The sequence below is a fragment of the Lissotriton vulgaris genome, chromosome 10 (assembly GCF_964263255.1).
Source record: "Lissotriton vulgaris chromosome 10, aLisVul1.2, whole genome shotgun sequence".
Taxonomy (NCBI): domain Eukaryota; kingdom Metazoa; phylum Chordata; class Amphibia; order Caudata; family Salamandridae; genus Lissotriton; species Lissotriton vulgaris.
In genome coordinates, this window is record NC_141698.1 from 271353746 (window position 1) to 271369431 (window position 15686).

The 15686-nt window shown below is 45.7% G+C and overlaps 1 protein-coding gene across 1 annotated transcript in view; it reads left to right on the forward strand.

Annotated features, from left to right (window-relative positions):
• The window catches only part of LOC147685114 (cyclic nucleotide-binding domain-containing protein 2-like), an 827522-nt gene that overhangs the window by 684264 nt on the left and 127572 nt on the right, over positions 1-15686 (forward strand). The window contains exon 11 of the mRNA XM_086942419.1: positions 5968-6033. Within this exon, the coding sequence (XP_086798545.1) occupies positions 5968-6033 (66 nt within the window). The remainder of the gene's footprint in view (positions 1-5967; positions 6034-15686) is intronic.

Below are 15686 nucleotides of genomic sequence, written 5' to 3' on the forward strand. Positions count from 1 at the left end.
TAAATTATGGAGCTCTATAGCGGACTCTTTAGCTCCCACACTTCAACATATCTGGAACTCTTCCATCGCTTCGGGCATATTCCCGGACGTCTGGAAGCATGCTACTCTCCTACCCCTAAAGAAAAAACCAAATGGGGATCCAGAAGACCTCACTAATCTCCGCCCAATATCTCTATTAGCTGCCCCGGGAAAAATGTTGGAAAAAGTCATACAGCGCCAACTGAGCAAATTTGTAGAAATAAACAATATCCTACATGAAACACAATCTGGCTTCCGACCCGGCTTTAGCACAGAAACAGCTTATTGAGGTAGCCGAGTCAGTAAGGTGGTCGATGGATGCAGGAAACTCAGCAATGCTGGTACTCCTGGATCTGTCGGCCGCCTTCGATACGGTGGACCACGCCAGACTACTCAGCCGGCTGGCTGAGATAGGTATTCAGGATAGGGCGCTGGGTTGGATACACTCCTGCCTATCCCAGAGAACTCAGAAGGTGGCACTTGGGACGATCTCTTCTACACCCAAGACCCTCAGCTGTGGAGTTCCGCAAGGGTCGGCCCTCAGCCCCCTTTTGTTCAACATCTACCTGGCTCCTCTCTTTACGTTAATTGCCAACTGAGGTGTCAAGGCAATCTCGTATGCCGACGACACCCAGTTGGTATTTCCGTACTCTGAGATGACGCAGGAGTCCTTCTCAAATTTCAAAGGCTGTCTACAAGATATAGCACACTGGATGAACACAAATAAATTAAAACTAAATGCCAATAAGACCGAAGTCATCTTCTTTGGCAAGGGTCCCACCCCCGCCTCAGAACTCTGGTGGCCGACGGAGATGGGCCCTGCCCCTTCACCCAGTCACACGGCAAAAAATCTTGGAGTGAGATGGGATGATAGCATGTCCTTTACATCCCATATCCAACAAGTCGCCGGATGCTGCCTGAGCAAACTGAGAGATCTCCGAAAAATCCTGAGACTCCTTCCAGAGAGCTGCCGGAAAACGGTTATTCATGCGACTGTCACCTCACGGCTGGATTATGCCAATGGTCTCTACCTAGGCCTCCCAAAATACCTGACTCACAAGCTTCAGGTAGTTCAAAATGCGGCTGCGAGACTGTTACTGCGAATCCCTTTCAAGCAGTCAGTCTCTCCGCATCTTCGAGCCCTGCACTGGCTGCCAGTTGCCAGCAGAATAAAATTTAAAGCTCTGACGCTCGCGTTCAGATCTCTGCATGGCTCCTGTCCACAATACCTGAAAAGCCGCCTCCCGAGATACTCCCAAACCCGCGCACTACGGTCCAACTGCCGTGTTCAATTGGCCGTCCCGCGCACGAAAAAGGCCCGGCTTGGCGGTCGGACTTTTTCGGCAAACGTCTCCGCTCTGTGGAACTCCCTACCACAAGAAATCCAACAGGCCCCTTCTGAACCCTGCTTCAAGAAACTGCTAAAAACTTGGCTTTTCACCCAGCCACGCTAGCTTTCCTATCTTTAGCCCCAGGTCATCTGTGTTCTACTAGCGCCGGGACACCTCCTAGCGAGGTAGCTGTTCGCGCTGTATAAAATCCAGTATTATTATTATTATTATCTGAGGAAGGAAGGTTCAGGGAGCCCCTAAATACTAAATTTAGGGGAGTTACAGGTAGGGCAAGGGCAGGGACCAATGGATCCCTGTCCTGGGGTGAGTACACCCCCTAGCCTGCTCCTCTCCTGTGGGAGGGGGGCAGGAGCCTAGCTGCGATTGGGCAGGACTCCCCATCTACAAGATGGCCGGAGCCCGGAGTCGTGCTTCACCTTGCCCCCCCTTCCTGATGTAGTTTTTTCCTGCCAGTCTTCCCGCCAGAGTGGGGGTAGGACTGGTGGGGGGCTGGTGGCTGGGTACAGCAAATGGTCTGGAGAAGCTCTTAGAGGCGGTATGCCTTTGAAGCTTCCCCCTGTCCATCCTGGGGGAGGAGACATAGCACCTCGCCCAGGATGTGCTTTGTTGCAGACCCAGGAGAGCGGGGGGCTCTCCATCCAGGGGTCCAGCAACATGTCTGCTGTGTGGCAGACTCTGCAGCCACTCAGCCCAGATGTGGATTGTAGGTTCAGGTTTTTGGAGGGCATCTCTAAGATGCCCTCTCATTCATTTTACATTAAATCCAACACTGGCATCAGTACGGGTTTAATGTGCTGAGAAGTTTGGTACCAAACTTGTCAGTCTTCAGTGAAGCCACTATGGTGCTGTGGATTTCGTGAATGACAACCTCCCAGCACCATATACTCCTAAATGGCAACACTGCACTTACAGTGCCCAGGAATGGTCCTGGGTACTGTAGGGGCACAGGGCTCATGCACCTGGGCCCTCACCTCTGGCATAGGGCACCCAGCTAGAGGGGTGACTGAAGTATGCCAGGGCAGTGGGTTCTGTGGGCATGGCACACAGGGATGTGTGCTATGTCGACTCTTGCTTTAGTTTTGTACTTAGGCACTCAGCCTGCAAAGGCAGTGTGTGGGAGCCAGGGTACAGGGCCCCTGAGGGTGGCACAATAAGTGCTGCGGCCCTCAGGGGTCTTCTCTGGTCACCATGCCCTGGGTACCAAGGGTACCATTTACTAGGGGCTGACAGGGGCCAGAGATGCCAATTGGGTATTTTGTTTCAGCATAGCTTTTCTTTTTAGGGAAGGAACACAGGCCCTGGGTACCTGATTGGCAGGGACCCAGGGCACACTCAGTCAAAGTACATCAGAAGTTCAGAAAAAAATGGGGGCATACCAAGGCAAGAAAGATGGTACTTTCTTACAGTCGTCTTCTACTGGACACTCACGCCCCCACAGCCAGACAAGTGTCCCCTCTCCTGGGGTCGATGGCCTTGTGCATCTACATTGTGCCCAATGCTCGCCTTCACATGAGACCTCTGCAGCAAGCCCTCGAGGACCAATGGTCTCAGAGATCGGGTCACTGGGAAGACCGTGTCTTGCTTCCTCAAGAAGCCAAGAACTCAATAAGATGGTGGTTGAAAAGGACCAATCTCCTCCGGGGGGTTCCATTCCATCGTCCTCCTCCATCTCAGTCACTTGTCACAGATGCATCCCTTCAAGGCTGGGGTGCTCACATGGACCAGCTCCAAGTTCAAGGCCTCTGGTCCGAAGTAGAGCAAGGCTACCATATCAACTTCCTGGAGCTTCGAGCAGTTCATCTGGCTCTCAAGTCTTTTTACCCTTCTCTGCGCACCAACTACCTCCAGATTCAGACGGACAACACAACAACTATGTTCTATCTGAACAAGCAGGTAGGCACAAGGTCAAGAGTCTTGTCTCTGGAAGCACAAGCCATCTGGGTCTGGCTCCTGGCAAGGGGCCTATCCATCGCGGCAGTTCATCTACCAGGACTTCAAAACGTCCAAGCAGACTGACTAAGCAGAGTCTTCGTAGAAGCGCACGATTGGGTGCTCAACGAGAAAGTCACGCAGGAGGTTTTTCAGCTATGGGGCGTACCGGACATAGACCTGTTCTCAGACGCGGCCAATGCAAAATGCCCCACCTTCGCGTCCAGGTTCTCCCAACAGGGATCACTGGGGAACGGACTTTTGATCAGCTGGTCGCAGACATTACTCTACGCCTTTCCTCCCCTGCCTCTGATCCCGGAAGTGATCCAGAAATTCTACAGAACCAACACCAGGATGATCCTGATAGCACCAGAGTGGCCACGCCAGTGGTGGTACCCCGATCTTCTACAGCTGTCAGAGGTCCCGCACCGGTGACTTCCTTGCCGTCCAGACTTGTTATCCAAGGACCAGGGGAAGGTGTTTCACCCCAACCTCCCCTCCTTTCGCTTGATGGCATGGCTCCTGGGGTCATCCAGTATGGACACCTAGACCTCCCAGCAGACTGCATTAACATTCTTAAAGAAGCAAAACGACCCTCCATTAGGAAGTCATATGCTTTCAAGTGGAAGAGGTTTTTCTTATGGTGTCATGAACACTCTCTCAACCCGGTACATGACCAAGAGCAGGTGATTCTACCTTTTCTGTTGCATTTAGCGAAATCAGGCCTAAAATACCCCTCCATCAGGGTTCATTTAGCTGCCATCACAGCATATAGGAAGTCACCTTCTCAAAAATGTTTCTTCCTTATGCCTGTAGTTAAAGATTTCTTAGAAGGGCTTAAGAAAGTCTTTCCTCCGGTGAGGTCTCCCTCCCCTCCCTGGGAGCTTAATATCGTCCTGACTAAACTGATGAGTGCTCCTTTCGAGCCTATACATAAGTCTTCTTTGCAGCACTTGACCTGGAAAGCTGCTTTTTTAGTGGCGATTACCTCTGCCCGTAGGTTCAGCGAAATCCAGGCCTTGTGTTGTAAGGAACCGTACACAGTTTTTCATGCCAACAGGATGGTCCTACGAACGCACCCAGGTTTTCTGCCCAAGGTAGTCTCAGACTTTCATATCAACCAGTCTATTACCTTACCTACCTTTTTTCCTCAACCTTCTACTCACCCGGAGAGGTCATTACACTCTCTAGATCTCCGGAGGGTCCTGAAGTTCTACTTGGCTAAAACCCTTCCACTTAGAAAGTCTGACCGGCTTTTTGTTAATTATGGCAGCACTAATAATGGCCTGTCAGCATGAAAACGGTCCATTTCTTGCTGGATTGTCTCCTGTATAGCGTTAGCTTACCAACTAGCTAAGAAGACCTTACAAGGTAAACCACATGCACACTCTACTAGAGGGAAAGCTTCAACTACAGCTCTCCTCCGTAATGTTCCGATTTCTGAAATATGTAAAGCGGCAACTTGGCGGTCTGTGCATACCTTTACCCACCATTATTGCCTGGACTCAGATACTCAGGCCGATGCCCAAGTAGGGCAGGCCTCTTTAATGAACTTATATGCATAAGATGTATTTGCAATGTGTAACTTACTCAGTCTTTGATGTATTTGTTTCTTGCTCGTCCGCGAGACTTTGGGTATGAGCTTGCTAATCTATTCATAGATTATGACTATTGATGAGTATCCCCTGGATGAGAAGGATTAGTTACTTACCTGTAATCCTAGTTCTCATCCAGGAGTATACTCATCAAAGTCATAAGCTCCCGCCCACCTACCCGGACGAGCATGTTCATAAAGTTATGAGATGTTTACTGTGGATCTACTCAGGTGTTCTGCACCTCCAAAAAGAATAACCCAACTGCCACCTGTGGTGCACCATCGGAGCAGGGGTCGCCTTCAGGTCTTAAAGGCACGGTACCCCTACTCTAATGCCTTAAAGGCAAGGTGTCAGTTTTCTTTGTTGCTTTATACTCTACCGCAGCCTACTGGCAGATGCCTGCAATTACAGGTTTTTCCTATGGCAATAAAGCATTGTTGTAAGCAAATGTTTACTGCTCTCTTTCTTCCTTAGGGGTTAGGAGAGTTACTTCTGTGTGTATGCTAATTTATGTAATTTTGTGGCAATTGTGCCAGTTGAAAAAGGTTTTAGGCTGCAAATATATGTTTTCACATATATATACATAGATATTTATATGTATTTTCTATATGCTCCGGGATCCCGCACATAGGCGGGGATTATTCATAGCTTATGACTTTGATGAGTATACCCCTGGATGAGAACTAGGATTGCAGGTAAGTAACTAATCCTTATTGGCTAAGTAACATTTTCCATTTAGCTTCAAAGGGGGGGTCGTACATTTTGATTTCCTTCATTTTTTTCCTTTCGTTTTGCATCAGGATAGTGCACTGTCCCTCACTTTGTTCCAGTTGTGGACACTACACCAAAATAAAAAAGTGCTCTGATGGAGGCAGAGAATTGTGATCAACTGATGCGAGTCGCATATCTGAACCAGACCAGGCATTGTTCTAGGTGGAGTGAGCATCATGGAGTTTTATAATATCATTTGTAATCAGCGTTTTGATATTTCTCTAAAAGATCAATCATTAATATGTGTGAGAAATACTGTAGAAATTACACTATTAGATAATTTATATATTTTTATTTTTCAGAGGGGAGTTGATATTGACTATATCGAAGCTTGTTTGGAGAGAGATGGACGACTCACAGAGGAAGAGGTACACTGCACTTTTCATGAAGGGGCTGTTTCTGCCAGTGTGAATGAATAAATTGATCTTTATCGGAAAGCTTTCATGTGTGTTGGACTGGGGTCATGTGAGTTCAAAGCTGCTGGATTTTTAGTCCTTCATAGAGTCTTCTTTATCACTTCCCATCTCATATGAAGACCGCAGGAACACTTTTGATTGTGTAGAAAATGAGAACTAAAGTATTTATAGCCTTATGTTTGGGAACTATGGGGGTCATTAGGTTGACGGCGTACCAGTGAAAGGGACCGCCCGCCATAAGGACGGGTGTCCCGTGGCTAGCATTAGGATGCGCCCGACACAGTGGCGGGCGCAACCTGCATTCCTACGATTGTGCCGGGTGATGCAGTGGTACAAAAGGGGGTGGTGATGGACGCAGCATCTGAATCAATCAAAAACTCATACCCAGTCAAAAGATCTGGGTTTAATCCATCACCGTTCTGTAGCCCACTCTGCCACCCCAGTTCAGACATGGCTATATGCAAATCAGTCTGACCCTGTGCCTCATGGGAACAGTCCAGCCCGAACTGCCAAGCCATGTCTTCTCTGGACCGGAAACAAGCTTCCGAGGATCGGTTTCTGGCATTCCAGCCGTCTTCAGTCCGGCTTGCTTGAATCCAGTGTCAAAGTGAGCAAGGGACTCACGTCTGAGCATACCCTGCCATACTTATGGTGGCCAAAAGCGGTACAAAAGGGGGTGGTGATGGACGGAGCATCTGAATCAATCAAACACTCACACCCAGTCAAAAGATCTGGGTTTAATCCATCACCGTTCTTTAGCCCACTCTGCCACCCCAGTTCAAACATGGCTATATGCAAATCAGTCTGACCCTGTGCCTCATGGGAACAGTCCAGCCCGAACTGCCAAGCCATGTCTTCCCTGGACCGGAAACAAGCTTCCGAGGACCCGTTTCTGGCATTCCAGCCGTCTTCAGCCCAGCTTGCTTGAATCCAGTGGCAAAATGAGCAAGGGACTCATGTCTGAGCATACCCTGCCACACTTATGGTGGCCAAACGCGGTACAAAAGGGGGTGGTGATGGACGGAGCATCTGAATCAATCAAACACTCACACCCAGTCAAAAGATCTGGGTTTAATCCATCACCGTTCTTTAGCCCACTCTGCCACCCCAGTTCAGACATGGCTATATGCAAATCAGTCTGACCCTGTGCCTCATGGGAACAGTCCAGCCCGAACTGCCAAGCCATGTCTTCCCTGGACCGGAAACAAGCTTCCGAGACCGGTTTCTGGCATTCCAGCCGTCTTCAGCACGGCTTGCTTGAATCCAGTGGCAAAGTGAGCAAGGGACTCACGTCTGAGCATACACTGCCACACTTATGGTGGCCAAAAGAGGTACAAAAGGGGGTGGTGATGGACGGAGCATCTGAATCAATCAAACACTCACACCCAGTCAAAAGATCTGGGTTTAACCCATCACCGTTCTTTAGCCCACTCTGCCAACCCAGTTCAGACATGGCTATATGCAAATCAGTCTGACCATGTGCACCGCCTGCCACAATGGCAGGAAGGCATGCTGTGCACTTCCATGCACAGCATGGCAGGCACCGCGCGGTGCCTGCCATGCTGTGCATGGAACTGCTGGGGGTACCATAGGTACCCCCCATGTGCACCCCCCACCCCCCTGGATTCCATGGGGGCCCGCATCGGACCCCCAAAGCAGACTCTGCATGCCTTTCCGTGGCGGCATTGCCGCCACGGAAAGGCATCTGAAAAAGCCCATTGTAATACGGCTGGCGATGTCTGATAGACACCGGCACCATATAAACCCTTTTCTGCCCCGGTCGCATTGGACCGGGGCGAAAAAGCGGCGACGGTCTTTCCGTCCACCGCCGACCCCCCAGCCATACTAATATGGCGGGGTCATTCCGGCCAGGATGGTGGGCGGATCGCCCCGCCAGGCCAGCAGTGGCTACCGCCGGCCTGGCGGGGGCGATCCACCAGCCATCCTAATGGGGGCCTATGTTTTAATAAAAAGAGTTGAGACTTTCAGCCCTTTTTGTCTTGGTACATACCTTCATATTATTATCTTAATTTAGTTTCATCATCTTGGCCAGTTCCTGGCGGTATGCTGTTGTCGACTGCATTTATTAAAAACTACCATTGCCTACTCCATTATATCCGAAAACTTCATTGCCGTGTCACCTGTTTAGAAGCAGAGGTTTATTAGAGTTGGTAGAGTCAGACTTCTTAGTTTGTTATATAGCTTCAGACAAACCCTATTCTCCAACCAAAGAAACTTAAGCAAGTGGCAGACTCGGGGGTTAAAGTGACCACTGATATCATGTTGTAAGTCACTGACTTATGGTCCTTACCAAACATCTTAAAATTGCATGCCTAAAAACTTCCCAGTGAAACATTGAGGGATAATGAAGTTAATGTGCATCTGAACAATCATAGTACTGTGACTAATAGTTTTTTTTTACTTTCTCTTGCTCTGGCGAAATATATATTTATATATATATGTATATATTGTATTTCAAAGACTCTGCAATTGGAAAAGCACTCGACAGCATGTTAGAAGAGTTCTTCATTTTATTTGCATATTGAAGGTGGCTTTAGTCCGTCATTCTCCCTGATAGCCAACGTGTTTCAGAGCTGTCTGCTCCTTCTTCGTGGGCAATGAGATTGCTGTTTTGTAAGGTTCCTGATTGTCCCATGATTCAGCTGACTTTAGTAGTATATATATATATATATATATATATATATATATATATATATATATATATATATATATATATACTTATCACCAGTGACTGTAACTTCAAAGATATCGACAAGGACCAGGCACATACACCAGTTTTCTCCTGCAAGTTGGTTTTAATCACAGATATCAGCCATAATGCGTTTTGGTCACACAGAGACCTTGTTCACATACCCGCACCTCATTCTAAGTGCATCATTTAAAGTGCCCACATGATAGCAAAACGATTGACTACAAATATTGTTTTTCTTCAAACAATTAAATCAGCGTACAATTTGACACTGAATAAATGCAGCTTGAACATTTTTCTGTATAGTTGTGCCTTCAAAATCAATTATATAAAAATGTAATAGAAAATGCGAAAGAGAACATATTACATTACACCAATACATATGAGAGTGTTTATGCTTATATGCATACCATGTATGATGGTTTCTATTTGAATCCTGGGTGCCATATTACCTACTGGAGGTCGCCAGTAGGCTGTTATAATTAGGACCTAGTTTCCATAGGAAAAGTGTTTTTTCATTTGCCAATAACTTTGGCGTTGTTGGATGGATCCTCGTGAATTTTTCAAAACGAATGGCTTAGTCACTTCAGCTGCTATCTTGAAAATGTCAGGGTGTCCCGTCAAGTGGGGGCCTAGAAAAAAGGGGCGTGTCCCAAAACACTTTTTCTCCAGGTTAATTTCAGTAGGAAACTTTAGACACGGCTACAGCCAGAACTGCTGAACGGTATGACACCAAATTTGGCAGAACAGTAGCTCTTGGTCCAGAAAGCACTCTTTTTGTTAAATGGTGTAAATCCGTTCAGTAGTTCCAGAGAAATTCAAAGAAATTCCCAGTTGTATATTTAGGGACGTGGTGTATCCGCGACCTCTCCTGATTTCGTGACTGATATATAATTGGCTGCTAACACGTCCAACTAGGAAGTGTTTGCAGCCATCTTGTGACTCAGTTGAATCGAGTCAAAAGAAATAGTGTTTAAGAAAAAGAAAAGGGGCCAGGGTATTAACACCCTGACTCCCTAGGCCTTCTGAGGGGGTTCCACATGAACACTCCAGGGCCAAAAAGCATTTTTTTTCAAATACATTTTCGTCTCGAGTCGCCGAAACCCTGCTCTGCTTTGTGGAAGGAAAACCATAAAAAATGCTCTTGCTTCCACAAAGTGGATCAGAATTGCTTTTGGACAGAGGGAGCTGCATGTTAGCAGCTTCCTTTGTCCAAAAGCAATGCTGGCTCCTACAGGAGGGGATAGCCTGCAGGGACCGCAGGGGCCTTTAGGCTCCCCCTGCTTTCCCCAACAATGTGGCCATGCCCCGAGGGATGGAGTCCCCGGGGCAATATCAGCCCAGAAGGAGGGCCTCCCTCACCATTTAATTAAATAAAATAAGGAAGACCTGGCCCCGGGGGACTGTATTAGACCGGGGAAGAATGCTGCGCAGCCCCCTCCCCATTTCATAATAGACCGGCCCCAAGGGATGGGGTCCCTGGGGCTGAAATCGGCTGAGGGAAGGGGACTACACAGCCTCCTTTGGATTAAAAAAAACTCCCACAAGTTACTGGAGGCCACGTCCACTTCACCACCACTCTGCAAACGCACCTCCTGGAGCATTGTTGGTTGGTGAATGAAATCCCCTTGAATGCTGAGGGTCTTTGGGGGCCTCTTGGTACCTACGTCGTACAATAGGTTTGCTGTGAGAACTAGAAGGCTAAGCCCTTTTTCTCCACCACTCTGCAAATGTGTCTCCTAGCACGCTTCTGGTTGGGGAATAAATTCCACTTTACTCCTGAGGGCCTCAGGACTAAAGTGAACTATATACCCCCAATAGTAGTGGGCAAGGAAGCACGTTTGCAGAGTGGTGGAGAAAGGGAGCGTGACCTCTGGCAAACTCTCATCAATCTAGCTGTGTGGGTCTTACTGGAGGTGACAGGAGGGGTAGTTGGCCGCCAAGGACCCTCATGAGCCAAGCGAACTTCATCCCCTAACTAGTAGTGCATCAGGTGGTATGTTTGCAGAGTGGTGGAGAAAGGGGGCATGGCCACTGAACACCTCTCAGCAAACCCACTGTGTGGACTTACTTGAGTTAACAGGAGTGGTAGTTGGCCCTCAAGGACCCTTTGGAGCAAAGGGAACTTCACCTCCCTAATAGTAGTGAGCCAGGAGGTGCTTTTTCACAGTGGTGGAGAAAGGGGGCATGGCCTCTGACAACCGCTCAGCCATCCTGCTGTGTGGGACTTAATGGAGGTAACAGGAGGGGTAGTTGGCTCCAAGAATGTCCTTCAGGGTCAGCTGCCCCTCCTGTTATCTCCAGTAAGTCCCACACAGCTGGATTTTTAAGAGGTCTTCGGAGACCACGGCCATTTTTCCATCTCTCACAGCTCGTGGTGCACTACTGGTTGGGGGATGAAGTCCTCTTTACTCTTTAGACACCTTTGTGGACCAAGAAGCCCTTCTGGTACTTCCTGTAAATTCTACACAGCGTGATTCTTGAGAGCTGGTCGGGGGCCCCCTCCCCGTTTCTTTACCACTTTGCAAACGCAATTGCTTCTTTAAAAAAAAACTGAAATTCACTGAAAAAAAACAAAAGGTTACAGGGATGTTATAGTTAGGAATTAGCATTTAAAAAATCTTAGAAGTTCACTGAAAAAAACAAAGGTTACAGGGAGATTATAGTTAGGCTGACTTTTCACTCATACAAAACCAGAGTGTATTGTGGGGGCGTGAGCTATAGTTACCTGAGCTAACTATAACTCACGCCCCCACAATACACTGCTTATAACCTCACATATTACATCACTCATGATATGGTCAGTGACATCACTGATGACATCTCAAATGACATCACTGATGACATCCAAAAAATCACTAACACATCCACTCACACCCCCATAGAACCTTTCATACACCCACTCCACACAACCATTCACAAGCCCATTCATAGACCCATACCCGTACTTATACAACCATGCACTGATTCATAGATCTACACACTCATCCACTCCCCCTTACATACACTTATACACTCACTCACATACTAATACAGCCACTGACATATCCACTCATACACCCTACAGCCACTTACCTCACGCGCTGAGTCAGTCAACCATTGAGCTACCCACACTCTGCGGGCGTGACTTATATTTCACTCAGCTAACTATAACTGCTGAATTTCTCTGGTTTTGTACGATTGAAATTCCAGCCTAACTATAACGTCCAACTATAACTCACGACCCGCAGTGCACTGCTTATGACCTCAGATATTACTTCACTCATAACATGGTCAGTGACATCACTGATGACATCCCTAATAACATCTCAAATTACATCCCTGATGACATCATCCAAAGTCTGTGAGTGTTTTTAAAATGTTTGAGTGTTAAATATATATACCCCAAGGTGTAAAAGTGAGTGATTAGGTGTCCCAGTGAATGTATGGGTCAGTGACTGATTGTCAACTTGTTTTCTTCAGTCAATACATATATATATATATATATATATATATATATATATATATATATATATATATATATATATATATATATATATATATATATATATATATATATATATAATATATATATATATATATATATATATATATATATATATACAGCAACTATAGTCTGTTGTCAATGTCCATAATCATGTGACCTGTGATGTCAGCAATTGGGAGTGGTATCACTTACTTTAAATAGTAGATGGTGTTTTTTCACTATTGACACGTGAACAAAGGCTTACGGGCTTGAAACGCGTTGTGTTTGGGTCACTTGCTAAATAAACATCTTGCCCACTTGAAAACCTCGGAGGTCTGTGTCTCTTTCCTCGCCTGTCTGCTGTGCCGGAAATCAGGAAGTGGTTCGAGTTTTCAGGATATATATAGATATATAATTTTTTTCACTGAAAAAAACTAAAGGTTACAGGGATGTTATATTTAGGAAATAGAATTAAAAAAAACCTTAGAAATTCACTGAAAAAAACAATGGTTATAGTTGGCTCAGATTTCACTCTTACAAAACCAGTGAAATTCAGCAGTTATATGTTACCTGAGCTATCTATAACCTACGCCCACAATGCACTGTTTATGGCCTCACATATTACATCACTCATGACATGGTCAGTGACATCACTGATGACATTATCCAGTGATTCTGAGATTTCTTTTTAAGTTTTTATATATACTAAGGTACCGCAAAAGTTAAATTAGTATACTTTGCGCTACTAATGAGTGATTCCTTTTTTAACATAATCTATGCGAGTGGCTGTGTGGCTGTGTGTATCCATGTGTGAGTGGCTGTCTGAGTGATTGTACAGGTGTGTATGTGAGTGACTAAGGCAGTATGCAGTATGAGCAGTAACTACACAAGATAAATTAGAGCTAGCAACTTTATGCACATAAGCAGTAATTACTTTAATGAGAAAGTTTTCCTGTGCCTGCTCATCCACTTACATACTGTAATGTAGGTTCATAAGTAGTACATTCACATGTTCCATTTTGGTGCTGAAGTTCATGATCTACGGATTATTTTACATATGCGTAACGTTGTAGTTGTTCACTATTCTATTGAGATACTAAAGGGGTCATTAGGATGTTGTGCGGATCGCCAACGCCTGGCTGGCGGTGGGGATCCGCACGACATCACACCACAATTTACCCCCTGCATATTACTATGGGGGGATACAGTGGCGGAAGGCACCGCCATCCATATTATGATGTATGCGGCGCGTATGCCTTTCCATGGCGGAGACTCCGCCATGGAAAGGCATACAGTAAATGGCTTTGAGGGCCCCAGGGGATGGTGGTGTGGGTGGCTGCACTCATTGGCATGAACAAGATGACAGGCACCGTGCCGTGCCTATCACGTTGTGCATGCCACTGCACAACATGCAACTTTTACATTGCGGGGGTGCTGCTTACAGCACCGCATGCCGGAATGTAAAAGATGCAGGAGGCGACCGCCAGAGTGGGGGTCGCATCCTAATTGGCCCATGGGACCGCCGCACCTCTGGCAGTCGGTCCCGTTCTCCGTTACGAAAGTCCGCCCGCCATCGTAATGGGGCCCTAAGTTATCAAAACTTTGTTTGTCTTTTATTACTTGATCCATTGCCTGAACCTCTTCCATGGCAACCAAAGCTTCATAATCAATATTTGGTTGTCCATGTAGGTAAACAGTTCTGGACGTAGTTGTATTATTAGTAAATGGAGAATTGCATTGAATTTCTATGTAAATATATTGTTTTCTTCTACTATTTCTTGATTCAGTATTTGTAAATATATCCGAAATATAGGCAATGCAATGTCATTTTTATAAAGATTAAATGCATTTTCAGACCATATTAAGGGACATATAAGTTCTTCTTTGCATCATGTTTTAAATAGTTGAAAAAGTGCTACATAGTAAAATTACCTCTTTCTGAGCTTTATTTTGCCTCTTCCTGCTCATTTTGGACCTTTACTTTGTCTTTCTATACCTTTCTGATCTGTATTTCCTCCTTCTGCTCGTTTCTGATCTTTATTTTGCCTCTTTCTGCTTGTTTTCACCTTTATGTTGCCTCTTTCTGCTCATTTCTGACCTTTATTTTGCCTCTTTGTGCTTGTTTCTGATGTCTATTTTCCTCTTTCTGCTCGTTTCTGATATCTATTTTGCCTCCTGCTTATTTCTGACCATTATTTTGTCTCTTTATACTCAATTCTGATCTTTAGTTTGCCTCTTTCTGCTCGTTTCTGACCTTTATTTTGCCTCTTCTGCTCATTTCTGATCTCTGTTTTCCCTCTTACTGCTCGTTTCTTACCTTTATCGTTACCTCCCGGCTCGTTTCTGACCTTTATTTTGCCTCATACTGCTCATTTGGACCTTTATTTTGCCTCTTACTGCTCGTTTCTTACCTTTATTTTGCCTTTTCTGCTTGTTTCTGGTCATTATTATGACTCTTACTCCTCATTTCTTTCCTTTATTTTCCCTCTTGCTGCTCGTTTCTGACCTTTAGTTGACCTCTTTCTGCTCCTTTCTGATCTCTATTTTGCCTCTTTCTGCACTGTTGCTGATCTTTATTCTGAGTCTTGCTGCTCATTTCTGACCTCTATTCTGCTCATTTCTGACCTCTATTCTGCCTCTTTCTTCTCGTTTCTCACCATTATTTTCCCTATTTTGGCTAGTTTCTGGCCTTTATTCTGCCATTCTGCTCTTTTCTCACCTTTTGTTTTCCTCTTTCTGCCCGTTTCTCGCCTTAATTTTGCCTCTTTCTGCTAGTTTTCACTGATAATTCTGTCTCTTTCTACTTGTTTCTGACCTTAATTTTGCCTCTTTCTGCTAGTTTCACACCTTTATTCTGCATCTTTGTGCTTGTTTCTGACCTTTATTCTGCCTCTTTCTGTTCGTTTCTGACCTTTATTTTTCCTCTCTCCTCGTTGCTGACCTTTATTCTGCCTCTTTCCACTCGTTTTTTACCTTTATTCTACCACTTTCTGCTCATTTCTCACCTTATTTTGACTCTTTCTGCTTGTTTCTCGCCTTTATTCTGCCTCTTTCTTCTCGTTGATGAATCTTTCTGCTAGTTTCTCTCCGTTATCTTGCCTCTTACTACTCTTTTCCTCACTGGACAACAGGGAAAATATCAAAACCCCGCAGTCCCAACTGGCTTCCCGTCTCTTGCGGGAACCGGCATTGCTCTCACAGACAGAGAGCTACTAAACATGCTGGCATGGAAACAGGCAAACTCCGCTCTCAGTAAGCAGAATTTATACCATTCTGATTTTGAAACTGATATCCTGTAATTTCTGTGTGTTTTGTTTTCTGTTTTTTTTGGGTGCTTCCAGATCTAGACTGTTGTAGTTTGTTTCAGATGAGAATAATATCTGTTTCGCAAATGATTATATTCTATTACACAGCTAATCTCTGCATTAA